Source organism: Peromyscus maniculatus, chromosome 20, assembly GCF_049852395.1.
Source record: "Peromyscus maniculatus bairdii isolate BWxNUB_F1_BW_parent chromosome 20, HU_Pman_BW_mat_3.1, whole genome shotgun sequence".
In the NCBI taxonomy this organism is placed as follows: Eukaryota; Metazoa; Chordata; class Mammalia; order Rodentia; family Cricetidae; genus Peromyscus; species Peromyscus maniculatus.
Window position 1 is genome coordinate 67,595,400 of NC_134871.1, and position 26,032 is coordinate 67,621,431.

The following is a 26,032-nucleotide window of genomic DNA, read 5'->3' on the forward strand; positions in this document are numbered from 1 at the left end:
TTCCCGTGACTAGCTAGCAGGACTCTGATGGAGCTTCCCCCAATTAGGTCTGGGGCCGCTGACCCAGTGGCCCTCCATAGGCTCTTAGGCATCGGCATCCTCTGCGGGGACCCGGGGCAGGTTCTGGGTGTCCGGTCTCTTTACCTTCCCTGTGCTGCGGGAATGACTCTGGCCACGGGGCGACGCCGTCCTCCTCCTGAACAGAAGCGCTCGGATCCGGAAGCTCTCGTGAGCTGCCTTTCCTAGCGTTTCTGGGGCGCAGAGGAGCCTGGCCTTCATTCACCCCCAGACCCCGCCACGCGCCCCCCACCCCCCACCCCCCACCCCCCACCCCCCACCCCCCACCCCCCACCCCCCACCCCCCACCCCCCACCCCCCACCCCCCACCCCCTGCCCGAGCGCTCCACTGCTCTCTGCCGCCCTCTACCGGCGGCTAGGTGCACTGCCGCTATGGGGCGGGAGGGCCGCCTCCGAGCTCAGAGCGCAGGCGCAAGCGCTCGCCCCGCGTCCTCCGGCCGGCGGGCCATTGTGCGCCTGCGCACGGGGCGGGGGGGACGGGGACAGGGGGTGCGCGTGCGGAAGAGTCGCTGGTGCGCGCAGGTGGAGGAGGGAGGAGGAGCGGCCCCGAGAGTGACTGCCCGGGGCTGGAGCGCCGCCGCAGGTCCGGGGGCGCCCGCGTTCCCTCGGCCTGGGAGGCGAGACCGCGGGGTTCGGAACGCGGCTTTCTGCGGGGGGGGGGGGGGGGGGGCCGTGACCTGCGCCCGCTGGGAGCGGGGGAGGCTGCGGATCGCTGAGGCCTTTTATTCCTTTGGTGCCCGTTTTGCTGCTTTGTGTGTGCGGGGTGCAGGTTGTTGGCCCTCCAGAGTTTGCAAACAGTAGGGAGGAAGCGGCGGGGCTGGACCACCCACGGCGGAGTTGGGGTTTCCCAAGCAGTGAGAGGCGGCCTGATCCAGCGACGGCCGGTCCCATTCCCTAGCTACCTGGGGCGGGGGACGGGGCGGGGGGCGAGGGGACACGGACGACCCATGACACTTGCAAAATGAGGGCCGCAGCAGCAATTGTACAGGTGCTGGGCCCACGGGCCCACACTTAGGATAGCAACTTGTCACTTAGTACTTTTTCTTTCTTTCCTGTAGTGGCCGGATAGAGACGCTAACACGCGCTCATTTACCGCCTCCCCCCCATCCCCCCCTGTAGGAGATGACACATGGGGTCTCAGCATTCCTCCTCTGCCCGCGCCTTTTGCCAGCGAGAGGAGGATGGCAGCCCGGAGGACTTGCTGGCTGATAGAGAGCAGGAGGAAGCCATCGCTCAGTTCCCCTATGTGGAATTCACTGGGAGAAATAGCGTCACCTGTCACACATGCCAAGGAGCGGGCTACATCCCAGCAGGTGAGACGGGGTCAGGCATCGTGGAAAGCGCTCTCTCTGGTGTCTGCTCCAGCCAGCCTCCACCTTGTCGTCACAGACTGCCCCGAACTGTAGCCCGCTCGGCTGACCTGATAAACCTGGGCAGATGGCAGGCCTCTCTTGATCATACATTTGGAAACCTTCCTTTTCTTCACCTCTACTCTGTGATTACCGCCATTAGTTTCTTCTCCGGTCGCTGTGATAAAAAATACCCTGACAGAAGCAGTTCCGGGCAGAAGGGTTTATTCTTGCATCCCAGCCCCGGGTCATGGGCCATCACTCAGGGGAAGTCAGGACGGCGGACTTTAAGATTGCCCGGTCACATTATAGTCCTAGGAAGCAGAGAGCAAGGAATGCGTGTACTCAGTCTTCCCCTGCCTTTTCAGTGAGTCCAAGACCCAGCGTGTGAAACGGGTGCCACCCCCATTTAGGGAGAGCCTGCCGACTTCATTTAACCCAGTTAAGAAAAATCACTTACAGACATGCCTGCCAGGCAGCCTAACCTAATCTAGACAGTGCCTCCTCGAGACTTCCCAGGTTCCTAACAGTAATGTCACTATCACCTCGGCCCCCCCCCCCTCTGGTTTCGTACATTTATTTCTCTGCTGTGGGATTTGTTGACAAGGCTGTTTCTCTACTGACTGACACAGCATTGTGGAGGAACTATCCTGGAAGCTTCTTTACAAAAAAGGCACAGTGACTCAGTAGCCTGAGGTCAGCAGAATACCGGGGGTGGGGAGGGACCCAGGCTCCGGAGTGGAGTCTGGAGTGTCTCTAGGAGCAGCTGTGACTAAATTGACCCTGGCTGGGGGTTGGGGGGAGTTCCAGAGTTCAGAGGTATTAAGAGCGTTGGAAGCCATGTACTCCAGAGCTCCAAATGAACAGTGAGGAAACTGACTTTAGGACATTCCGCGACTTTGCCAAAGACAGTACAGTAAGAATACGACTCTGGGTCCCCCAACCCCAGTGCCACGCCTGACAGTGCTGACCGATATTTTATAATTTGTACCATTCTCTATGGGTGTGTGTTTCTTTTTCCCCCCAGCTTCCTTTTTTTCTTTTTCTTTTCTATTTCTACACGTGCCTGTTTCTTGTTCATTCAACCAAAAATATACTTTTTAGTGTCTGGTCCCAGACGAATCTTTGCTGTGGCCGTTAGCAGCGAAATGTGAAGAGAGGGGCCTGCCTATACGTGGGATTTACAGACTGAGTCTTTGCTGCTTTTCTAGAACAACTCAATGAGTTGGTGGCTTTGATCCCCCACAGTGACCAGAGGCTGCGTCCTCAGAGAACGTGAGTTGGCCGGCTCTCAATCTGTTCACACCTCTTTCTGTCCCTGACTCCTTTTTTATGAAAGACTACCAGTTAATTATTCGAAAAAGATGCCTGTCCTTGTACCTGTCCCATTTCCTTTTTCTATTTATTTACTATTATTACGTACGTACGTATGTACATGTGTGTGTGTGTGTGTGTGTGTGTGTGTGTGTGTGTGTGTGTATGTGTGTGTGTGATACTGGGACTTGAATCCAGACTCTTTTGCATGCTAGACAAGCACTCGTCCACAGCACTAGACCCTACCCATTCCCATTTCCTTTAGTGCTTTTACTTAAGTGAAACGTCCCTGTCCCTGTGCCACGGACTGGCCCACCGGGAGTACCATGACCGTAGGAGAATCAGGGCTTGGGTAGTCAGGAAGGCAAGGATTCGGCGACTGACAGACAGACAACAAACACACTCAAAAGTGGTTTGAATCTGCTGCAATTTTACTTCTGCAAATCAGTAGTTTATATACAGAAAAGAAAACTATCAAGTCATACAGGGAACAACAAGAGCTTGGCAATAATTCAATTACATCATCTTTAAAAAACATCAAGCACACAGTTACTAATCGGCGCTAGACATATCCCTTCACTCACAAGAACTTTATGACCCAAAGAGCAGTCTGTGTTTTTTAAACTTAGTACAGTTCCTAGACTTGTGTAGGCTTCTTGTAGCTGTGTCCTTCATCTTTATCTCAGCCGCTCGCTAGTTTATTATTCATTTTTACTTTTCTGGTTCTCATGACCCATTTAGCCAATTTGAATGCTGCAGATCCTCCCTAAGTCTTTCTTTAGTTCTTTACTATATATCTCTTTTAATATAAAATCTTTTTACCTGCTGGAATATGGACACTTGTACTTTTACACCTGTAAGGGGAAAGGGTTCTGCTGTAGTCCTTAAGTTTTCCATGCTGAACTTCCTCAACAGAGGGGCCCACTATCTGCCTCCTATGAGATAATGTTTTCTGCCATAAATCTCTTTAGTTGGGATTCCTAAAGGATTCCTAGTGGGTGAGTGTTCATTTCCTAGAAGTGCCTGAACTATTATACTTTCTATTATCTAGTGGCTTGAGGCTTGAGGTCTTTAAGGAATAGTTCATTCTGCTATATCTAAATAAGGTCCATGTCCAGCTTCCCCTTTCCTCCATAGTTCACAACCCAAGCATTCATTAATTTTGGCTGTGTTTTATAGATTAATTAGAACATTATCAGGAAAGCAGTTATACAGAACCCATAGCCCAGAGAGCTCATGATCTGTGAAGCACGTCTCCTTCGAGAAGGAGGCATAACACGGGCACTCTGCCAGGGACCTCCAGGGAGCTTAGTCCCGTGGGACACATATCTCCCGTCCGCTATTATTGACATAATTGTTCATGTCACACGGACGACACTGGAGTTGGTGTGGCATCCCTGTTACCATCTGGGAAAAGAAATGCGAAGCTAGGAATATGTTGAGGGTCAGATGGAAGGACGGGATTGGAAGGAGCTGGAGAAGCGGGGGGTCCTGGGAGATGAGCAGATGTTTTAGGAAGTAAAGGGGTCAGTTTCTCTTCTCAGAGTAAGTGGTGTCCACATGGGTTGAGAAGTCCTCTCCTGCTCCCTGCCTTCCTGCCTAGTTTGTGCTTCCCTTTCACACGCACGCACGCACACACGCACGCACGCGCACACACACACACACACACCTGCCCCGTTTGCATCCGTTATGACCGTGTAGACCTTGACAGCTGACTACCCGACTTCGCCCTGTGCTGTCGTTTACAGCAAACAGTATGTTCTTCTGTCGGTCCTGCTCTGTCTCCTGGCCTCTGGCTTGGTGTTCTTCTTCCTGTTTCCACACTCCGTCCTGGTGGACGACGATGGCGTCAGAGTGGCGAAAGTCACATTTAATAAACAGGACTCCCTTGTGGTGCTCGATGTCACGGTAAGACGGACGTTGGCCCTCACTTCCTGGGTTGTGCGCCGGCCAGCCTTGGGGGACCGGGACACATAACACTCATTTCCTCCTGTGCCCTCTCCAGGCCACCCTGAGAATCAGGAACTCCAACTTCTATTCTGTGGCAGTGACCAACCTGTTCAGCCAGGTTCAGTACATGAAAGCCGTGGTGGGCACATACATGACCACTAATGTCTCGCTCATCCCCCCTCGGAGTGAGCACCCGGTATGCTGTTCTTGAAGGGCCTCCGCACACACACACACCAAGGAGGAGAGTGGATGCTGTGGGGATGCCCGGGGAAGGCTGTACTTCCTTCCCTCTTCTCTCGTTTCCGCCCGAGGAAGGCCTGGTGGGCTCTGTGACTATGGACCATTGGGAAGCGACAGAAACAGCTAAAACCACTTGATAAGAGAGAGACAGTTGTCAGATCAGGAAGAGGTGGGATTACAGCCTGAAGCCCAGAGGCCTCCAAAGGGAAGGGACCGGAAGTCTTCCTCCAGGCTCCCAGGCTGTGGAAGGAGGGTGGCTTGTATGGGATGGAGGAAGGAGCCAGCGTCTGTAGGTTGATAGCAGTAATGCTGTTATGCCAAGCTTGCTTATCACAGACTGATGCCAGGTCTTGTTTCATTTCCAGGTGAATTTTACGGTGAAGGCTGAGGTCGGAGGACCATCTTCCTATGTGTAGTAAGGACAGAGTTCTCTGTGCTGTGCTGTCTGCCTGGAGAGATTCAGAGTCCTCCTGGACCGACTGTGTCCCTGGCTCTGCCCTAAGCCCCAGATTCGGCCTGTGGACTCCTGAGCTTTGGCTTTCTGGAGAGTCTGGGGGGAGGAGATGTCATCTGATAGGTGACTGAAGTGCTGGATGTCTAAAGAGAACGATAAACCACTGAAACATTAGCAAACTCTAGCATTAAAGTATACGATGGCTTTGAACAACAGGAACATGATTTGGGACATTGGGAGTTTGAGGGTTGCTGGCAGTACTTTGGTTCAAAGCGGGGGCATGGGGAAGAGAAGGTCCCCCAGCAGTTGGACAGTATACCTCAGCACTGTCCTGCTGGTTCTCCTGGGACATTGTGGTGTTCTTGCTTTATTCTTCCTAACCAAGTGACCACGTCCATGTTTGCTGTCCACAGTTTCTTCTGCACGGTACCTGCCATCATGGTACACAACATCGTGATCTTCATGAGGTATGTTCTCTGTCCACTCTCCTGCTGGCTTTTCGCCGAGCCTGGGCCCCCTGGGAGCTTCCCACACTCACCAGAGGCAGGTGGCTAAGAGGAGGACCGTCGCCTGCCTCGCGGCGCAGACCCAGCCGACTCTCGGTGTTCTGTAGGGGTGGAGTGCAGAGCCCCTGCATAGGTTGCCAGGTGCCTGGTGAATAGTTAAACATAATGTCCTGGGGGCTGGAGAGGTGGCTCAGCACTTAAGAGCACTGGCTGCTCTTCCAGAGGCCCAGGTTTGAGTCCCAGGGTCCACATGGCAGCTCACAATTGTCTGTAACTCCAGTGTCAGGAGATCCGATACGTGCTTCTGGCCTCTGTGGGCACCACACATATATGTAGTGCACAGACACACATGTAGGCCAAACACCTATACACATAAAATAAGCGATTTCTTAAAAATTAAAAGAAATGTTCTGTCTGAAATGGGGTCTAGTTTAACTAAATGCGTGATCCCATCAGAGTAGAGGACAGACTAGTTTTCTCAAGGTAGAAGCACTAAGTATTGACTAGTTTACTCTCTGGTGACTGTTAAATGTGAAGATGGCAGGCTGTAGTAGCACAGACATTTGAAGTCTGAGGGTTGGAGTGAGGTGTGTCAGCGTTGGCACAGGTGACCTTTGGGCCCCTGAGTTCTCTGTTATCGGGGACTGCGCACTGTGGGTGCTTAGCAATGGCACCCCTTGTCTCCACTTGCTGCTGGGGGCGCTTACCACCCTCTGCCCGGCTCAGTTGTAACAACCCAAAGATACCCAGATGTTGCCCAAAGCTCTGGTGGGTAAGATCATCGCTGGTTAATAACCACTGGTCTAGAAGGTCACTCCATGACACAGCATGTTTGGACGTAGGTCCCCTGGCCTTCTGGTTACACAATCATGAAGATAGTTGCCTGGGACCCGGAGGAGTATCATGCCCTCAACTTGGAAGAAAACAGAAGTTTTTCCTGTTTATCTAGTCTCTTCGTGGTTTTCTTTTTGCCAGGACTTCTGTGAAGATCTCATACATTGGCCACATATCCCAGAGCACCGTGGAGACACAACACTATGTGGATTGTGGGGCGAATTCCACGGCTGTTTAGAGCCTGCCCTTAGTTCTCCCGTGGCTACACCTGTAGAAAGAAGCTGACATCTGTCCCACAGCCCAGCGTCCGTCCGTGCTGACCCCGCGTGGTGTAAGCGGAGGAGGAAGCGGTTCTCTTAACCCACAGAAAGCATCCTTCCGCACTCAGGAGAGAGCTGTCTTCACGGCACTTCGCGTTTTTCTTGGAACCAGCAGAATCACTGCCCAGTGCCTAGTCCGTGCCTAGCAAATAGTTTGCACTCAACTCCATCTTGAAGAGTTGAATTCAGACGTTTGGGCTGTCATTGAGTCATTATAAGTTGAGGTGAACCAGGGTTCTAGCTTTTCAGACCAGAGTGACATGAAGGTGGGATGCCGGGGTGCAGCTGTGGATGTGTGGGTACCTCATGCCCGTGCACAGAAGCACAGGGTGGGGGGGGACCTCCGGGGAGCCTCTGCCGCTGCATTTGTTACATTTGTTTCCATCTGTTCTCCAGGGCCCAGGGGCTTTGAAGAAAGGTTTGGGTAGTTTTTTCCCTTTCCCTTACAAAATTGTTACACACCCCCGACCCCGGTCTACTGTATGGCTTTGATGTAGCTTTGATCCACTGGCTGGACATGGATTGGGGGTTTGATAGAAAAATAAACCAAACTTTTGATTGCTCTGTCTCTGATTGCCTGTGTGCCTCTGCAAGCACCCATAAGAGGAACTTAGAAGAGTTGTTTCCTAAGGGGACCCCCGCAGGGTGTGCTGAGGGGAGAAAAGAGAAGGTACCCCAACTGTGTGTCCTCCTTGGCCCAGGAGCACCTTCAGATCAGCCACACAGCTGTGTGCCCAGCAGAGCGCTGCGCTTCCAGACCAGAGCACACAGCACCCTCTGGAGGTTGGAAATGACAGGCAGTCAGTCATGCCTGAGGAACAAGGAGAGGGTGACTTTTCCCAAGACCTGGTTTGAGGTGGGTTCCACTAGTCCCAGACTCAATCGCCTAGGCAGCCTCGGGCAGGAAGTGGTCAGGTCCAGAGCTCAGCCTCCAGGCTCCCACTGCCGCCCCCTGAGCAGCAGATGAGGACGGGGCTGATACTGGTTTTGCCCCCATTCTCCTGGCTTTTCAGTACCTTCACCCTTTGAATCTTCAAACCACGGTAACTAGTTTGCTGATAATGGCCATGATTTATGTAACAAAGGCAGGGCTTAGCGCTGTCATTGTGCTCATTAGGTTGCCCGCATGTCCACAGTTCTGGTGGCAGTGACCAGTGAAAAGCACACAGTCTTAAAAACCGATGCCCTAAAAATGACGCTCGTAAAACAGTGAGCTCCATGTCCAAGAAAACGTTTACACTGATTTCTTCAGTGTGTGTGTGTGTGTGTGTGTGTGTCTGTGTCTGTCTGTGCGCTCCATGTCCAAGAAAACGTTCACACTGATTTCTTCAGTGTGTATGTCTGTGTCTGTGTCTGTCTGCACACATGTGAAGAGGCCAAAGAATGTCATCTGTCTTCCTCAGTTGCTTTCTATCTTTCTTTCTTTTTTTTTTTCTCCTGACAGGGTTTCTCACTGAACCTGGAAATCAGACTTGTCTAGACTGCCTGGCCTGAAAGCTCCAGGGCTCCACCTGGCTCTGCCTCCTAGTGCTGGGTTATAGATGAACACCACCCTGCCCAGTTACTATGTGGATGATGGGGACCTGAGATCAGGTCCTCACGCTTCTGAGACAGGCACTACCCACTGAGCCATCTACCCACCCCTTGTTTTTTGTTTGTTTTCATTAAATATATATATATCTTCTGAAACGTTTTCTATATGGTTTTAAAAAAGCTCCTCATTGGATCATTTTTTGTGACCACGTGCCTCAGTAACATCTGTTGCTTGATATTACTGTAAAACCCAATTAATATCAAATAAGAGCAATTGAAGCTTTTAAACATGTACAGTTGGTTCTGGTTCTGTGAATTCTCACATCTAAACATATTCTTAGCATCCTAAACGTCACATTGGGATGCCCTGCATAGTTTAGCATGGTGTCTGTCAAATGTGTGTGTGTGTGTGTGTGTGTGTGTGTGTGTGTGTGTGTATGCACATATACATGTGTGTTCATGCATGTGGAGGCCAGGGGTCAACCTCAGGTATTCCTCAGGCACCATCGGGTGTTGTTTGTTTGTTTGTTTGTCTGTTTTTGAGACACGCTCTCACGGTGTTCGTGAAGTGGGACAGGCTGAGTGGCCAGTGGACCCTGGATCTGCCAGTCTCCTCCAGCACCATTATACCAGGGTTTTATTATTTTGTGTGCATGAGTCTTTTGCCTGTCACCTGTGTGCAGCGCCCTGGAGGGTCCCTGTGACTGGCGTTACAGATGATTGTGAGCTGCTATGTGGAGGCTGAACCACATAGCATGGACTTGAACCTCCATGGGTCCTCTGGAAGATCAGCCAACTGAGCCATCTCTCCGGCCTGGTAAGGTTTTTAAATGTGGGTTCTGGGGGTTGAAGCCTTTGCCCTTGTGGGCTGAGTGCCCATTTCCCTGGAGCTCAGCTCAGCCTTCACTACCCTCTCTCTTGACCTCACACTGCTGATGCTAGCCATCTGGTTGAGGACCCACTGTGTACAGAAATCTCCATTTGTTTGTTTGTATATTTACACATTCTCCCAAAGTGTTGAGGGTGGCCGTATGCATGACTTGCAATTTCTGACCCATTTTTCCAGCCACAGATAGGGATTTCTAACCATCATAAGCCACTTATGCATACCAGGCCCTAGTTTATCTCCAGGAGTTATTCTACCGTTCTAGTCACTCCACCATAAGACCTTCAAGATCTCTGTCAACTATCCTGGGAATTCTAGCCCAAAGTGTTAACAGATCAGTACAAGAATCTGCATAAATCAACAAGCCACAGGTTATTTCCCCTGGACAGAATAATCTTTTTCTTTATAAAAGAAATTCTTCATTACTTTGAAGATGCCATGTTCCTTTGGTTATTTAAAGGGGAAACTCCTTTGGTTATTTAAAGGGGACGTGTCTTTCAGGAAGTGAGCAGGCGGGAAACTTGACAGTACGTCTTACCTGGAGCTTGGACATCTGGCTCCTACTCTAAAGTCTTAATGGCAGATACTTCCAGAGAAAAGAACTGCAAGGTAGGAAAGTGACCCGATCAAGCCCTGGTGATCAGTGGGTCACTCTGCTCAGCCCTGCTGGCTCAGGAATGTACTTGATTCATTGTTCTGTCTGGAGAGACCTCAGGGATCCAGGACTTCATAATAGTCCCGATGGTCTTTGCCTTCCTCCCTGGGCCAGGTTGGGATGCAGAACAAGAGGCCAAGCATGCCTTTTCACTTGGCCTTTGGTCCTCACTCTGCTCCCCACTCAGCCCCTCCATTCCGCTCTGGGAACAGTTGCAATTGTGTCTAGGTTTTCCTGGGCAGGAAGTGGGTAGGCTACAAGGAATGACCCGGGAACCCCGTGGCTTCCCATAGAGCTTCCCAGCCATTGGGGTCTGCTGGACATTTTATTCACTCACAATGGTCACTGTGGAGGGTCGTGGACCAAGTCGGGAAGTTCTGATTCTCACCTCAGAACAGCTCTTCAGCTCCACCTGCTGTCTGAGACAAGTTTCACACGTGCCCTCCCAGTGGGCGGGGCCTCCCCTTTGCCTTCACTAGCTCTCCACTGATGGGAGTTGCTTAGTCTTCCTGATTATGTGTGGGGGGGGGGGGGGCGGGCGAGCATTAGGACTCAAGCCCAGGCAGGGGTTTGCATCCTGCTCGGGAAGCGCTCCACCACTGAACCACACTTCCAGCACTGATCATGTGTGTTTACACATGACGTGGCCGTTATACTTCCTTCAGCTCCACGAGCTAGCCCTGGTACTAGCACTTCATTCCGTTATTTTTACATCACAAGTTGAATATTAATGCACATAGTCTCCCCAAATTCTCTTTTTTATTTTTCTTACTTCTCTAAAAGAAAAGCTGCCAGCTTTAAACGAAGGGAGCGAGATGGGTAAGAGGGCCGGAGAGCAGCGTGGCTGTCGCGTTCATGAGATGTCTTGAACTTGGTTTCACAGATACCTGCTGTCATGGCATTTCCCTCCTGCCCACTTCACACATCACCACCCTCATGAACCCCTAGTGCTCATCTCTGCCACACACACACACACCCGAGGCATTGGATCCCTGGCCACAGGGCGAGGGAGGCTTCCCTTCCTGATCTGGAATCCAGAGAAGGTCCAGAGACGTTTTCAGCGCAGGTCTAGGGAATGGAGAACGGGGACCGGGGCGAGGAGGGACGGGACCGAGCGCCGTACTTTCTGCTCTCCTTGCCCCAGAATCCTACGGAAAGATGCAAATAATCATCCAGATCGCTTGCAGCGGTGGCCCCTGGGGGATTGGCTCCCCTGCCCACTGTCCCCCTTTCCACCCCACTTTCCACGAGGAACGTCTCCCATCTCTCTCACCCAGCAGCCTGTAGCTGTCCTGCCCACACATGCTAAGAGCTCGGTGCACCATGCCTATCTCCAGCTTGCTGGAGAGGTGTGCTCCATGTTCACTCTCAAGAACAAGGTCATCTGTCTGCTTCCGCAGACTTCCCAAACAATGGATCTAAAGTTTGAGTGGAGTGTCCCTCAAAGGTGTGTGTGCTGAGGTTTGGTCCCGGGGTGATGCTCTTAGGTGGTGGAGCCTTGAGAGGCAGGACATGGAGATCCTCGGGTCACTGGGGACAGACTCTCAAAGGGGTCTCTTCCTCTCACTCTGCTTCCTGGCTTGTGGCATGAGCAATGGCTTTGATGATGCTCCTGCTATGACACACTGCCTTCACCTAAGGTCCAAGTTAGTACGACTACCTGATTTTGTAAACAAATCCAACAAAACAGTCATTTTCTTATCCTACTTTTTTTTTTTTTTAATCATTTTTAGTCTCAAAACTGTGAACCAAAATGAACCTTGTTTTATTTCTTAGGCAACCCATGTCAAGTGTTTTGCTTCAGTAGCACGAGGCTGATTCAATTTTGTCTCTGGTCCCAGGTCACCACTGGATTCCACAAAGTGCCCAAGTTTACAAAAGACACCCCCCACCCCACCCCACCCCACCCCGCGCCTCTCTCCCTCTCTCCCTCTCTCCCTCCCTCCCTCCCTCCCTCCCTCCTCTCCACCTCCCCCCCACCCCATGTGTGTGTGTGTGTGTGGCCACCACACCAGGCAGTGTGGCCTCAGTGTGGCCTCAGAATCTGGACTGAAAGGTCACCAGGCAGCCCTGGGACCATATTTGGGCATGCCTACAGGATCAAAGTATTAATAGAAACAAACAGAAGAACAAAACACAAGCCAATATGTCCTTTCCAATAATTTTTTGGTTTTTAATATCAATTGATGTTTTAAAAAATACAGAGGTGTTTGACACAGAATAGCACCATTGTGTAGGACACAGTTCCTGCGCCCAGCACCTGGGGGGGTCTTCTGGCTGGGCTGGGGGCAGTCACTCAGGGGGGTGTTTGACTCACACCAGTTAGTTCCCTGCCTCTGCCTCGACCCAAAGGTCTTACAGGAAGACAATAAATAAATAGAACACCGAGATTTTATTTTGCAGTCTGCCCGGTTCAGGTCTCTCAGAAAGGGGGAAAATAGTCCGAACTGCGAGGGTTGGATGAATGGACGTCAGGTCAGGTTAGCCATTCAGTGCAGATCCTAGAGTGACTGGGATTGGAAAGTACTTGGGTCCTTTGGGTTCGCAATGGATTGTGTTGTTCTTGGGTTCGGGTTTTACAAGAAGCAGACGGGCCCTATGTCCACACCAAACTCCTGCTCGGGCCCTCCAATGTCCATAGGTGCAATGTCAATGATGGGAAGGCGTGAGGTCTTCTGTGACCGGTACTCGATGACAGTCTTGCCCCACTTACCGGTGTGTTTCTAGGGAGGAAAGGGGGAGATGTTATTCAGGAGATGTCTTAAAACAAGGGCCAGTTGCCAGTACCCCCCAAACTAAGCAACCACAAAGTGTGAACTACTACAAGGCTTTCTCCTGACCGGCTGAGCCCTCCTCCACCTTCCTGCCCCCCCTTCCCCACCTGTGATGCCCACCCCCTCCCCTCCTGTAGGAAAGCGCATACACTTCTTGTGAATACTTCGGTAAGAGTCACTGAGCATGCCAGTGTCTTTATCTCCTCTGAGGGAGGAAGTGGAGAAGCTGACACACGACAGATGCCTCCCCGTCACCTGTCACTCAGCTTCTCCCCTCACATATCCCCTTAACTCCAGCCCCTGAGGATCCCATCCCTCTAGGAGCACAGCACTCGCCACAGGCCACGGCACTCGCCACAGGCCACGGCACTTGCCACAGGCCACGCCTCAGCCTCACTCACCGTGCAGCCATCCTTCAGAGCGGTGTACGTGAACCTGCTGTTGCCCTCCGCCCTTATCTCCACATCGTTGGAGCCTTGGATGAGCAAGGCCTTCTTGAGGTTGCCGGCTGCTTCGTCCAGATAGGCGATGCTGTTCTTACAGTGGTAAGTGATGTTCTGGGAGCCCTCGGTCGACAGCAGACGAAGGAACGTCATCTGGACGTTGGCGGTGTTGGGAGCCAGGTTGCCATCACCGTAGCTGAACTGCGGTGGGCAGAGAGGTCAGGGTGTGAGACCTGAGGGCTGGCATTAGCTGAGATCAGAGGCTAATGGGAATTCAGCTGTCAGGGGAGTCTTGGGGGTTGGGGCAAGCTCAGAGGACCTCCCCTCCAGCTACAATGGGGACAAATATACTCCATTTCCTCTTTGGTGGAGGATGCGGGGGAGGTGCTAAAGTCTCCGAGGAGAAAGAAGAGCCATGGCGAGGGCCCGGCGGGGCCAGAGAGCCCGGGCACTCACGTGGAAGCCGCCGTTGATGGTCTCTCCAAACCAGACATGCTTCTTCTGGCCCTTGCTGCTCCACCAGTTCTTCTTGGGCACAGTCGCCGGGTTGGGGTAGACGCAAGTCTCGCCTGTCTCCATGTTGCAGAAAACTTTCATGGCGTCCAAGGTGCAGCCCTGGTTGGGGTCAATCCAGTAGTCTCCTGCCGAAGAGGGAGCAGCCTATCAGGCTCAGACTCAAACCCGAGGGCCAGGCTCGCTGTTAGCGGCAGAGAGCCTAGTGGGAATCTAGGTCAGCGGAGGCTTACGTGTGTGTCCCAAAGGGGGACAGACAGAAGGACCCGGGGATAAGGAAAGCCGTGTGGGAGACCTAATGCTAAAGAGGAAGTCGAGAAACAAGGGCAGCCGCAGTGCTCGCCTGCTGAACCCAGCCTGGAGTCACGTCTGTCACGGTCATTCACCAGAACCTTCCAGGTCTGATCCTGCCCCGTACTAAGGTGCAATGGGGTGTGTCTGCCTTCAGTAGCCACACTGGTGGGCTGACTCCCTTCTCTCTGGGCCAGGGGGCCTGTCTCCAGGCTCACCGCTCTTCCACTCTGGGTGGCAGAGTTTCAGGTCTTGGCAGGTTCGAGCAGGATTCTTGCGGGAGCCATCGGGGCTGCGGATGCTCTCGATCTGGTTATTGAGTGACTTGAGCGTGGCGTCCACCTCCACGTCATGCTGTCTTAGGGTACTGGCTGCCTCATCGGCCCGCATGTACTGCAGGGGATCAGGGCCCTTCTCTCTCTGGCCTAAGCCGGCAAAGGCTGACATGTCGATGCCAGGACCAGGTGGACCTGGAGGGCCAGGGGGACCAGGATTTCCAGGAGGACCCTGCAGCAGGAAATAGAAATGTCAGCCAGGAAGCTCGGGGAAGAGGTCCTCCTCTGTATCCACTGCTGTGTCCTCTTCCCGACCCTATGGTGGGGACAGAGGGCAGCAGGACCAGGAAAACCACGCGGCTTCCCCATCTCTGCCCTGACCCTTCTTTTCTATTTCCCAGAGCCCATCCTGAGCCGGGTGACCCTCTAAAGGGCCCCCAGCCTATAAGATGCCATCACCACTAGCTGCCAGCCTATGCCTCAAAGTTGTCCTAAGTACCTAGAACGTGCTAGGAATACTTCCCATGGCGGGGGTGGGGGGCTGGGGGGGCCAGGACACTTACAGCAGGGCCAGTTTCGCCTGAACGTCCACGGGGACCAGGAGGCCCAATGGGGCCAGGGATTCCGTTAGAGCCATCTTTGCCAGAGGGACCGACGGGGCCAGGTGGACCCTGCAGGCCAAGAGAGAGGAGATAGTGAGAAAACCGTCCCTCCCTCCCAGGAGCATCCGCGGAGCAGCCAAGCTACACGGGAGGCCATTGTGATGACCAGTCAGACCACCCTGCCTCCCGTTCTCAGAAATGCTCAGCCACACTCCCCAAGTCCATCTCCATTCAGCCAAGAACCAGCAGACAGCTCCATGTCTCTCCGATCCTCCTAAGTCATGTTTATAAAAACCTTTTTTTTTTTTTTTAAATCAGGTTTGTCTTCCAGTCACTGTGACCTCAGGTGCCGTAGCCATTGTAAGAAAGTCCTCCTTTTCTCGGGGTCACCTCCTGAGTAAGGGCTGCTGAGCCCAAGGCTCCCTACAGAAGCAATGCCCACCCCCATCCATCTCCTGGAGAAGCCACCCAGCTGAAAGGCTCACTCCCTCCCCAGAATCGGCTCACTTACTCTAGGGCCAGAAGGACCAGCCGGGCCGGAAGCACCCTGATCTCCAGAAGGACCCTGTGGAAAGGACAAAAATAGCAGGTGTCAGCACAGCTGGATATAGAAATCCGTCTCCTTCAAAGTGGGGAGCAAGCATATGCCCTGCCCACCCCCTCCTCTCTTCCCCTTCCGCCTGAGAGAGCCCCCCCCCCACCCCGGGGAAGACTTCAAGCCTTTTCGGTAGCAAAGGAAGCTCAGTGGGCCTGAAGAATGGAAGGCCTTGGGCCGCCCCCTCGTGGACAATGACGTGCAGTGACACCCACCGGAGGGCCAGGCAGACCCTGCAGTCCAGTGAAGCCTCGGTGACCCTTCAGTCCCCTCTCGCCAGCCTCTCCAGTTTCTCCTTTGTCACCTCGGGGGCCTTGAGGGCCCTATGCGAAAGAAAAACACCGATTCGGTCAGGTCCTGGCTCATATGTCTCTTGCCGGAGACCCTCCTCGGCAGGGGACTCAGTACAAAACGCTCCAGTACTTACTGGGATTCCCCGGGCTCCAGCGGGTCCTGAGGGGCCCATCGGACCTTGTGCACCCTGTGAGGGGAGAGTAAGAATAGCATCAGGACATGGAAGCTCATCTCCACACCTGCCTAGGGGCCCAGCGGTCCCCAGACCCAGGGGCTGGCTACCCCTAGGTGCTCAAAATGGGTAAGCAAGCGTGAAACACCCCCTGCCACCTGGTCACCCTCTTGACGGCAGCATCTCTGAGTTCAGGATACTCACAGACTCTCCTCTGTCTCCTTGTTTGCCAGTTGGGCCAGCAGGGCCAGGAGCTCCAGGGGGCCCGGGAGCCCCAGGGGCGCCCAGGGCACCAGTCTCACCCCGGTCGCCCTGTAGGAGCAAGGGATCAGGTTCAGCAAAGGACGTTCCAGAAGAGGTGAGATCCTTACTACCCAGACTGGCATGGTAAGCCCAGTCCGTCCCTCACCTCCCATCCAGGGTAGACACCCGTCACTCACCTTGACTCCAGCTGCACCATCTCTGCCGGGGGGTCCATCAGCACCAGGGCTGCCCTGGACAAGGGACGTAAGAATTCACTTAGATCTGCTCCCTGTTTGCCGTCTCACCCTGGCCTGAAGCCTGGGCCTGTTCACTTCTGCCCAGCTAAGGCTCTGGGTCTCACATCCTCCGTGAACTTCCACCCTCCCTCCCCCCTTGTACACACAAGTCCCAGCCTCGCTTGTCCGTCCCTCCAGATCCTCCCACCACGCCAAGCTCTTGGGCTCACCTCTCGTCCAGGTTCACCTGCAGGACCTGTCAGGCCAGGAGGACCCACGGGGCCAGGAGGACCTCTGTCTCCAGATGCACCGGGGGCACCCTGCTTGCCAGGCTCACCCTGCAAGAACAGAGACAAGGACGGTGAGTGTGCATGCTGAGCATCCCTGCCAGGACTCCACCACCCCCTCCAGGGGGTACAGCTGACAGAGGGATGCTTCCAAGGATGCTGAGTCGAAGGAAGGCAGAGGTGCCCGTGCAGCAAGAATACTTAGTTAGGAGCTCTGGGGCTGAGCCAGGGCTGAGGGGAAAAGCATCCTTCACTCACCGATGGCCCGGGAAGGCCGGGGAATCCTCTCTCACCACGCTGTCCAGGCAGACCAACGATGCCCCTTTGCCCAGCCAGCCCCTGGGGACCTGGAGGACCATCAGAACCCTAGGGGAAGAAGAAAGAGTTGTCACAGAGGCTGGCCCTGGCCGGGACCCTTCCCACCCATTGAGTACATCCTGTGCGGCTCCCTTCCCACAATTCCCACAGCACCGCACCTTCCTCCTAGTGCGTGGAGGAGCTCAGGTGCCTCTCCTGGGCCTAGCAGGGTACTTACAGGGGGGCCATCATCTCCAGGTTCTCCTTTCTCGCCAGAAGGTCCTGCAGGACCTTGAAGCCCAGGGTCACCAGCTCGGCCGGGGGAACCAGTGTCTCCTCGAGCACCTTTGGGACCATCTTTTCCAGAAGGACCAGGGGGACCAGGGGGTCCAGGGTTGCCCTAGGAGGAACAAATGTAGGAAGTGATAACTCGTCACCCTCCTCATCCAAGCTACTGAAGCCACCGTAGTTTCGGGGGCAAGGCATCCCGCAACTGCCCATTTCTGCTCTCCTCTCTCCTGTGAGAGCTCTGGGCAGCCAGCTGTGGCCTCCATCACCCTGCCTGGCCTTTCCTCACCCAGGTGGGTTTCTCCTGCTGGGGATCACCTTCATCCTCTATAACGGGTTCCTCCAGAAACAGCTCCAACATTGCCCCCTGTGACCCAGCCTTCTCTTCACCCAGCATCACTTCCTCCACACTCGGTGTTGGTGAACGGAGTTTTTCCTTCCTTACCTCCTCCCTCACTGAAGCCCACCCCCAGACCCCCTGAGTATCTAGTAGTCTAGGGCTTATGGGTTTCTTTAATGGAGTGTGGATCCATGTACATTGAACAGGCTTAGGAACCATGTCCCAGATGAAAGGCATCCTGTCAGCCCTTCCAGTATATCAAGTCTGAGGGTGATCCCAAGCCAACCAGGAAGGCTGAGTGGGGTGTCGTCCCCACCCCCCCCACCCACCCCCGCCACTCCCCCAATGGCCAGTCAGCTGTTCTTCCCATTGGTCGGAATGGAGAAGAGGACTCAAGGCTATAGGCTTTTAGCCCTATGTTTGGTGGACTGCTCCAGATGGTTCTGACCCTAGCTGGGTCTCCCATGCCAGGAGAAAGGTAGATCTAAATCAGGAAGGACACTTACATTAGAGCCTGGGGGTCCAACGCGGCCAGCAGCTCCAGGGAATCCAGTGGCTCCCTGTGGGCATGGAGGGGTGGGGAAGATCCTGAATACTTCAGGTTCTCGGCAAGCAGGAGAATCAAGTTGGTAGGTCTCGAGCGTATGTCTCAGAGGTGGGGAATCAAAGGGTTAAAGGCTACAGAGCAAGTGAGGTTCTAGAGGGAAAAGGGGACCCCCCTGCCCCTGGCCACATAATCAGGCCTGAGCTGGGACCACCCAGCCTTCAGGGAGCTGAGTGGCAGAGCTGAGGGCTGGGGACTCTGGGAGGACTGTGCACGCAGCCAAGTGAGGTGCCCTCTCTCCTGCCAGCCTGCAGAGTGGGCTCAGGCTGGGCATGGTTAGGGCTGGGGAGGGAGGAGATGGAGATTCCTGAAGCTAACCCATTGCAGATATCATGGGCCAGAACTCTTACTCACCGGGGGGCCTTGGGCACCTCGGGCTCCCTTAGGACCAGTCACTCCAGTAGGACCCTGGGAAGGAAAGAAGGCAGTGAGGTCTGGCGGACCTGGGGAAGGCAGTAAGCATCATCTGGACCTTAACGCAGGACTCCTGAGGGCCAGGCTTCTTGACACTAGGAACCCAGTCTACAAAAGGCTATCATAAGAGACTCCAGGATCTGACTCGGCAAGGCTTCTACAGGACAACCCCAGGGTTTCAACCTGGGAGACCTCTCTGCTCCCTCGGGGAACCAGCTGCTTTGTGGTCAGGGACACAGCCTGTACCTGGTGCTGGTGACCTAATACCCCATCTGCGTGCCCACGCACCATAACCTAACAAAAGCCCCTCCCTACACAGCTGAGGTGTCCACCAGGCTCCCAGTTAGACTCTGTCGGCCTGATCTACCAAAGCCCTCCTCCTGTCCCGGCAGCCCCTGCCTCTGAACTCAGCAATCCTCACCTGTGGCCCAGGAGCTCCAGAGGGGCCTTGGGGACCGGGGGCACCAGCGTCTCCTTTCTGCCCGGCCTCTCCTTGCTCACCCTTGGCGCCAGGCTGGCCGTCAGCACCCTGTAATAGGCAGAAGGGACAGATGAAGGAGAGGGAGGCAGCCTGACTGCGCCAGCTTCCGCCAATGGTTAGAGTACCTGAGCAGACACCTACCCGGGGCCTGAAAACTGGGTTTAAGACAGTGTTGTTATGTTGGAATGGAAATGTGAAAGGAGGAAAAGAAATTTCTCCCTCTATGTCCTGCTCGCCCTCCCTTTCTCTCTCCCCCACCAGAAGGTACCCTTGAGTTCTGGCTGTGGAGCCAGACTGCACACAGTCGGGTGGGAATGGAGTAGACAGATACTCACAGGAGGTCCAGCGAATCCAGCAGGTCCAGGTGGCCCGGTCTCTCCACGTTCACCCTATGAGGGGACCAGGAGGGGTCAGGTCCTGTTACCTGCCTCTACGCTCTCCTCAGAGTCCGAACCCACCGCACAGCCCAGGTCCAGGTCCAGCCTCCCCCAGAGAGAAGGTGTCTGGGCGTCCTGAGTCCCAGGGACCCAGAACAGGACGTCTCTCTTGGCTCAAAGGTCCTAAGCGCTGGCCGTCGCCCGGGCCTCTGTGCCTTTCCCCTTTCGACTCTCCTCTCCTCCCACCCCTAGTCCCAAAGCACAGGGTCAGGCTGGCTTCCTCACTGCCGGGGCCAGGGAGAGCCTGATTGAGAGGGACATGCTCACCGGAGCACCACGAGCGCCAGTACTTCCTGCAGGGCCAGCAGGTCCGGCATCCCCCTTGGAGTTGAGAAGGAAAGGATTAGAGTGGGCCCCCAAGGAGCCGAGTGCACCCAGGACGCCCTGATGTTGGGAAGGGCACCCCATCCCCACATCCAGCTCTTTTCTGGTCGCAGCTGCCCCAGCTGCCTCTTCAAGACCTGGGCTGAGGGCACTGTTCTACCAGGCTGGCTGCCCCACCTTAAAGGCCACACAGGTCATGCACTAACAGGACCCCACCCTTCACCCCAGGGTGGAAGGTGATGGCCAATGAGTGAGGTTTGGCTGTGTCTGGCAGGAGGTAAGGGGGAGACATTCTGGAGGCGGTGGACAGAGGGAGGAAGACCATCCACAACTCACCTTCTCGCCATTGGCACCCGCCGGACCTGGGGGCCCGATGGGCCCAGTCAGACCCTGGAGAGAGAAAGAGGCCGGTAAAGGAGGCAGGCAGGGTCAGGCCAGTGTCATTAGGTTCCTCAAGGATTCTGGGCGCCCTGTACCCAATAACTTTGGTGTACCCTTGCATGGTCTAAGAGCCCCCCCCCCCACTCACTGTCTGGTCCTGAGATCCAAAAGGGAAGTCCCCATGGTTTCCCAGCCCCTCCCCCGTTTTTGGGTGCTAGAGACCCATGGGAACGCCTGTATGGGAACACCAGAGGCATCTGCCCCCACGCCCGCTCCCAAGTCCTATAACCAACATTCACGTACTCGTGTGCCGTCCTTTCCAGGAGCTCCCTCTGGGCCTTTCTCACCAACATCGCCCTGCGGGAGAGAAAACCAGGTCCTTGAGGGGCCCTTCGGAACCAGCTGCCAGTTCAGCCCTACCTGGCTAAGGTTCTGGAACCCAGTCCTTGCCTAAGAGGTATTTTCTGTGGTCTCAGGGCTGGAGACAAGGGACTCAGAGGAGAAGGAAAGAATGTCACCGAAGCAGAGAGGGGCGTTTTCGGAGGACGGGAGGAGCTCCTAGTTTCTCCAAGAATGACCAGGACCCTCATCTTCAGAAGTACAAGAACGAGTGTGAGGGGCAGAAGTGTGGGATGAGTGTGAGGGGCAGAAGTGTGGGGTGAGTGTGAGGGGGCAGAAGTGTGGGATGAGTGTGAGGGGCAGAAGTGTGGGATGAGTGTGAGGGGCAGAAGTGTGGGGTGAGTGTGAGGGGCAGAAGTGTGGGGTGAGTGTGAGGGGCACAAGTGTGGCAGTTGTGGCTTTGGAGAGATGTGCAGTATTCTAGTACTTACTCTGTCTCCCTTGGGTCCAGCAATCCCAGCTGCCCCCCTCTCGCCAGGCATTCCCTGTAGACCTGGAGGACCCTGAGCCCCAGGGGGGCCATCTGGACCAGGTGCACCCTAGAGTGGAAGACAAGAGGAGTGAGCAGGGCCTCTCTCAGGGCCCCACTGTGTGCAGCCTAGGAAACCAGTGTCCCGAATGCTGTCCCCCCTTCAATCCCCTTCCCAGCACCACCTCCCACCAATCCCCCCGGTCCTCCTTCCTGTGTGTCCCCCCTCCGCCTCCCTCCTCTCAGCGGGTCTCCCTGGGGCTGGATAGAAGACCCCTGCAGGACTTGGCCTCACTTACTTTGGGACCGTCAGTACCGGGAGTGCCAGGCAGACCACGGGCGCCCTGCAGGCCTTGTGCGCCAGGAGAGCCACGTTCACCTGGGAAACCTCGTTCACCCTGTGGAAGAGACACCGGGCAGCAATCAGGCAAAAGTGGTGGGAAAGATGAGATGGGGGGAGGTGGAGGGTCCCCGAGAACCCAAGGCAGGCTGCCATGCTGGGAGGCATGGGCAAAACTGAATGGAGAGAAGGCAGGCCCAGGGAGACCCCAGCATTGGATGACAGGACACTCACCCTGGGACCCACAAGACCAGGGGCTCCAGCTTCACCAGGAATACCCTAGAGAACAAAAAAGGATGTAAGAGTGAAGGTCGCCTGCTCCAGACCCCAGAACATGCCTCCCACAGTGGCTGAACATGCGCACAGGAGGGCTGAGCTCAGACAGGTGTCGGGAGATGGGGAATCAGGTCTGGGACATTCCCAGGCTTCGTGGGGGCTCTTCCCACACCCTTTGCCTTGTCTCCCCGACATCAGCTAAACCTAAACAGGTTCAAAGAGCTCCGTACTTACCTGGTCACCTTGTTTTCCACCTTCACCTGGGGGACCGGGCGGGCCAGGAAGTCCCTGGAAGCCAAAATGACATGGATTAGCAAAGAGGTGAGTTTGCCTCCTTGGCCTCCAGGAAGGCACAGCACAGGGCAAACCATTAGGCGATAGCAACAAGGGCCAGGTAGGGGGGCCTCATCCCCTGGCTCCCCATGAGAGGAGTGGACCTGCTACCCATTGCGTGTGCCCAGAAAGTTCTAGACGTGGGAAGGGACCACACAGAAAGTCTGGTCCAGCCACCTACCTGGAACCCGGAGGGCCCAGGAGCGCCCTGCTCGCCTCGTTCCCCAGCGGGTCCCTGCAGAAGAAAGAAAAGGTGAGCCGAGGGGACCCTGGGGAGTGGATTAGAAGCCTTCCTGCGCTGACCCTTAAGAGGTCATGCGGCCAGGCTCTTCACCTCCGCCATCTACCCACACTTCCTTCCTCTAGGTAGGTCCCACTACCTCCAGGACCCCCTCTCTCATCTGGGGACGGTTCGGCCCAGATCCTTATCTGTCGCCTCCACTGCTCGATGGATGTAAGGTTCTTTGTTTTAGCTCCCACACAGCCCCCCGGAGACGTTGGGTAGATACTTACAGCAGGGCCAGGGGGTCCTGCAGCTCCTGTCTCCCCGTCCTTGCCAGGCAGGCCCTACAGGGCAGAGGAACAAGAGTGGTAATGACTTATGTATGCCCCATGGTGACACCTGAGGCCAGCAGATGTATTTTGGGGGGGCTGAGGTTTTCAGGTCAACCAGGCCCCGGATGGAACCTCCATCTCTACCCCTTCCTGTCCCTCCACACTGGACCCGCCATTTCCCTCAGCCTTTCTCCACCCAGACATCTTCCTCTGTACCCTGAGCCTTGCCTCTGAAACCCCTCAGCAGCCAATAGGCCCTCCGGGGAGATCCCAGCAGGCACAGCCTAGCACGTGCTCAGCCGTAAGAATCAACTCTTGATAACCAAGGCCCCGAAGGCCATGCCTAGGGAGTCCCACCTCCCATCCCTGGTAGGGCATTCCAGGGCATTCCACCACCACCACCAAGCCCTAGGCAGTGAGGAGAACACTTACCCTCAGGCCAGGGGCACCAGCCAGCCCCTTCTCACCAGCCTTGCCAGGCTCGCCCTGAAAGAAGGGGAGAGAGGACCGTGAGCTGGGTGGGTGAGGATGGAGTGAGGCAGAGAGTAGGCTAAGGAGCCCGCCCCATCCCGGTGCCCAGCAGGAGGTAACATCAAACATCAGCCCCTTCTCGGATACTCAGAGGCATCCAGGCCACCCAGGCTCTACGGCATAATGTCACAGAGGTGATGTCCTAAGGTTCTAAGGCACACAAGTCTCCCCCAGGCCACATGCATCCCTGGGAGGACATGGAGGACAGGGCTGTCCATGACACTGAGAGCCCATTGGTCACCTGCCCTGGGTGGACTCTGTTCAGAAAGCCGCCCCTTCTCCAGAGGATACAGAAGACGACAAAGGAGTTGGGAGAGCAGACTGTTACTTACGTTGGCACCTTTGGGGCCAGGGAAACCCATGACACCAGGCTGCCCACGAGCTCCCTGAGGACCAGGAGGTCCAGGGCGGCCGTCTTCACCAGGGACTCCCTGAAAGACAGGATGCAGTTCTCTGAACATAGTCCCTCTGATCATATGTCCCATCAATATCTCCTAAGTGCCTACTGTGTGACAGGTGTGGAAAGAAGTGCCAGCTGTGTGCATACATCTAGGCCAACCCCCCCCCCATATGGACCTATCTACAGGAAGGTGCTCCTGCCTCAGAAGTCTCCCCTGAACCTCTAATCTTTGTTCCCACTCCTCCTCCTAGAAGATGCTCAAATGCATTGTGTGTGCATGCGAGTATGCTTGTGGGTGTGTGTATGTACACGTGTGTGTGATTTTCAGAGCTCACAGTACAGGTCATGCATGTCTGGCCGTAAAACCTACCATCTATCTCTTACCCCATTCTCAAGATGTACAGAATCCTAGACTGCCTTCGCCCAGACTCCCTTCTCCCCTCCCATCGTCTCCTGAATCATATCCCCTATTCTCCCAGGGACCTCACTCAGAGTGATTGACTTACAGAAGGACCAACTTTGCCTTGAGGACCAGCATCACCAGGACGACCTGTAAGACCCTTTGTTCGGGAGAGAGAGGAGATCAATATAAGTCAGGGGCAGACCCCAAACCTCCCAATTCTAGCAGCACAGCTTGGATGATGTGGGTGGGAAGGCAGTGAGGGTCGCCTTCCTCCTTACCCGGGCTCCAGGAAGGCCAGGTTCTCCAGGACGACCCGGGTCACCATTGGCTCCCTTGGGACCAGCCAGGCCACTAGGTCCTCGCTCTCCAGGGGCACCCTACACCAGAGGAGACAAAGTCAGTGGAATGCTTTGTAGCCAGGGAAACGGGGAGAGACCAAGACTCTCTTTCTCCACTCACCTTGGGACCTGCCAGACCATCTTGACCCGGGAAACCGCGGTTGCCAGGGGCACCCTAGCGAGAAGTAGGCAAGAGGCAGAGGGTGAGGATGGTTTCTCTCCACCATGCCTGGAAAGAGTCCCACTAGGTTCCAGGGGGCCATCCCATCCACCCCCAACCTGTACAGTATCTTTGGGTGCAAAACCCCGAGAGCCTATAACCTAACGTCTAGAAACCTGTCCCCACCTCTCTAGGAAGAAGCTCAGTTTTATGCCCCCCTTGGGACAGGGGGCACAGACAGGCTAAGGATGCCTGTGTCCCTGGTGTTGGGTGGTGCAGAGAAGAGAACATTATCCAGAAAAGTCATGGGGCATGGCCAAATCAGAGAGCCACGGGACCAGACTTGTAGACCTGGGATCTGCTTGCTTACTTACTCTTTCTCCAGGGGGGCCGATGGGCCCAGCACCGCCTGGCTCCCCTCGGGCACCTCTTTTACCTTCTTCACCAGCAGGACCAGGGGCTCCCTGGGGCCCAGCAGGGCCCTGATGACAAACACAAGAGAAACAGAGTAACGTTTTCACCTTGCCTTGGGAAAAGCACTGGCCTGGTGTTCAGAGGAAGTAGCTTTGGGGACATGTTTTTTTTTTTGGGGGGGGGGGGTGGGCAAAGAGGGGCCAGACAGGATCAGCCATGGAGGAGCAGAAGCAGCCCAAGACAAGGAGATGGCTTGGACCTCGAGCTATTCAACCTGGGGGAGTAAGCCGTACCAGGGTCCCCTCGACCCTAGTTTGCTCTCCTCTCCAGGAACAACAGGAGAGCACCTGGGATGGGGAATGGCTGGGGGCAGGGGGCAGGGGGGCATCAGGGCGATCTGTGGGGCTGAACCACAGTAAAGGCAGACTTGAGGGCAGATACTCACGGTTTCCCCCTTGGGGCCCTGTTCGCCTTTGAAGCCAGCAATGCCGGGCTCACCCTGAGTGAGAGAAAGAAGAATGATCTCACTGTGTTCTCTCCCAAGAACCTGCCTGTCTCCCCACCCACCCACCCCCCACCCCAGAAACGTACTGCAGTGAGCCAGGGCAGGAGGGCACAGAACAGAGGGGCATGTGGGTAGGACGTGGGGATCATTTCAGGCTCTTACCATCTGGCCTTTGGGGCCCAGAGGACCAGTTGCACCTTGAGGACCAGGAGGGCCACGGGGCCCAGGGAAGCCAGGGGCGCCAGCAATTCCAGGAGCTCCCTGTCAGTGGCGGCGGGACGGGAGCAGAAGAGAGGAATGTGAGGAGAGAGGATGAGGAGGACCTGAGCCATCCCGAGGATGCAGCCCAGGGGCAGGCAGTACTTACAGCAGATCCTTTGGCTCCAGGAATGCCGTCAGTTCCTGGGTTACCCTGGCGAGGAGATCATATTGCCACAGAATTAACAACAAGGAACCCACCCAACCATCCTGCCCACCACGCCAGGCCACAATCTAGGGG

General features: G+C 55.2%; 2 protein-coding genes across 5 annotated transcripts in view; one reads left to right on the plus strand and one right to left on the minus strand.

Moving 5' to 3' along the window:
• The first annotated feature begins 542 nt into the window (after window positions 1–542).
• Tmem106c (transmembrane protein 106C) lies at window positions 543–7,606 on the plus strand. 4 transcript variants are annotated; one of them, XM_076556691.1, is made up of 8 exons: window positions 543–661; window positions 1,198–1,391; window positions 2,639–2,702; window positions 4,490–4,649; window positions 4,747–4,887; window positions 5,297–5,346; window positions 5,799–5,852; window positions 6,867–7,606. In XM_076556691.1, exons 2-8 carry the CDS (start codon window positions 1,208–1,210, stop codon window positions 6,961–6,963), a joined length of 750 nt encoding a protein of 249 aa, XP_076412806.1. In that variant the 5' UTR covers window positions 543–661; window positions 1,198–1,207; the 3' UTR covers window positions 6,964–7,606. The 4 variants fall into 4 exon arrangements, with proteins under 4 accessions (XP_076412806.1, XP_076412809.1, XP_076412807.1 ...); XM_076556694.1 differs by lacking the exon at window positions 543–661 and adding an exon at window positions 686–708; XM_076556692.1 differs by lacking the exon at window positions 543–661 and adding an exon at window positions 750–811.
• A 4,662-nt stretch (window positions 7,607–12,268) lies between these two features.
• Col2a1 (collagen type II alpha 1 chain) overlaps window positions 12,269–26,032 on the minus strand; it is a 30,069-nt gene continuing 16,305 nt past the window's right edge. Inside the window, exons 20-54 of the mRNA XM_006974352.3 lie at window positions 25,901–25,945; window positions 25,696–25,794; window positions 25,474–25,527; window positions 24,989–25,096; window positions 24,576–24,629; window positions 24,395–24,493; window positions 24,220–24,273; window positions 23,646–23,744; window positions 23,215–23,268; window positions 22,741–22,794; window positions 22,409–22,462; window positions 22,129–22,182; window positions 21,853–21,897; window positions 21,578–21,676; window positions 21,241–21,348; window positions 20,714–20,767; window positions 20,366–20,419; window positions 19,973–20,026; window positions 19,604–19,657; window positions 19,209–19,316; window positions 18,728–18,781; window positions 18,276–18,329; window positions 17,380–17,541; window positions 17,103–17,210; window positions 16,788–16,895; window positions 16,519–16,572; window positions 16,283–16,390; window positions 16,040–16,093; window positions 15,828–15,935; window positions 15,529–15,582; window positions 14,979–15,086; window positions 14,359–14,647; window positions 13,793–13,977; window positions 13,295–13,537; window positions 12,269–12,842 (exon numbers count right to left, since the gene is read on the minus strand). Coding sequence (XP_006974414.1) covers window positions 12,696–12,842; window positions 13,295–13,537; window positions 13,793–13,977; window positions 14,359–14,647; window positions 14,979–15,086; window positions 15,529–15,582; window positions 15,828–15,935; window positions 16,040–16,093; window positions 16,283–16,390; window positions 16,519–16,572; window positions 16,788–16,895; window positions 17,103–17,210; window positions 17,380–17,541; window positions 18,276–18,329; window positions 18,728–18,781; window positions 19,209–19,316; window positions 19,604–19,657; window positions 19,973–20,026; window positions 20,366–20,419; window positions 20,714–20,767; window positions 21,241–21,348; window positions 21,578–21,676; window positions 21,853–21,897; window positions 22,129–22,182; window positions 22,409–22,462; window positions 22,741–22,794; window positions 23,215–23,268; window positions 23,646–23,744; window positions 24,220–24,273; window positions 24,395–24,493; window positions 24,576–24,629; window positions 24,989–25,096; window positions 25,474–25,527; window positions 25,696–25,794; window positions 25,901–25,945 — 3,240 coding nt within the window. The 3' untranslated portion in view covers window positions 12,269–12,695. The remainder of the gene's footprint in view (window positions 12,843–13,294; window positions 13,538–13,792; window positions 13,978–14,358; window positions 14,648–14,978; window positions 15,087–15,528; window positions 15,583–15,827; window positions 15,936–16,039; window positions 16,094–16,282; window positions 16,391–16,518; window positions 16,573–16,787; window positions 16,896–17,102; window positions 17,211–17,379; window positions 17,542–18,275; window positions 18,330–18,727; window positions 18,782–19,208; window positions 19,317–19,603; window positions 19,658–19,972; window positions 20,027–20,365; window positions 20,420–20,713; window positions 20,768–21,240; window positions 21,349–21,577; window positions 21,677–21,852; window positions 21,898–22,128; window positions 22,183–22,408; window positions 22,463–22,740; window positions 22,795–23,214; window positions 23,269–23,645; window positions 23,745–24,219; window positions 24,274–24,394; window positions 24,494–24,575; window positions 24,630–24,988; window positions 25,097–25,473; window positions 25,528–25,695; window positions 25,795–25,900; window positions 25,946–26,032) is intronic.

What these genes read in the sequence shown, in the direction of transcription:
- Tmem106c (XM_076556691.1), top strand. Translation starts at nt 1,208, where the DNA reads ATGGGGTCTCAGCATTCCTCCTCTGCCCGCGCCTTTTGCCAGCGAGAG. An exon ending in AGGCTGCGTCCTCAGAGAAC is followed by an intron (nt 2,703 to 4,489) that starts GTGAGTTGGCCG and finishes TGTCGTTTACAG; the next exon opens with CAAACAGTATGTTCTTCTGT. An exon ending in AACATCGTGATCTTCATGAG is followed by an intron (nt 5,853 to 6,866) that starts GTATGTTCTCTG and finishes TCTTTTTGCCAG; the next exon opens with GACTTCTGTGAAGATCTCAT.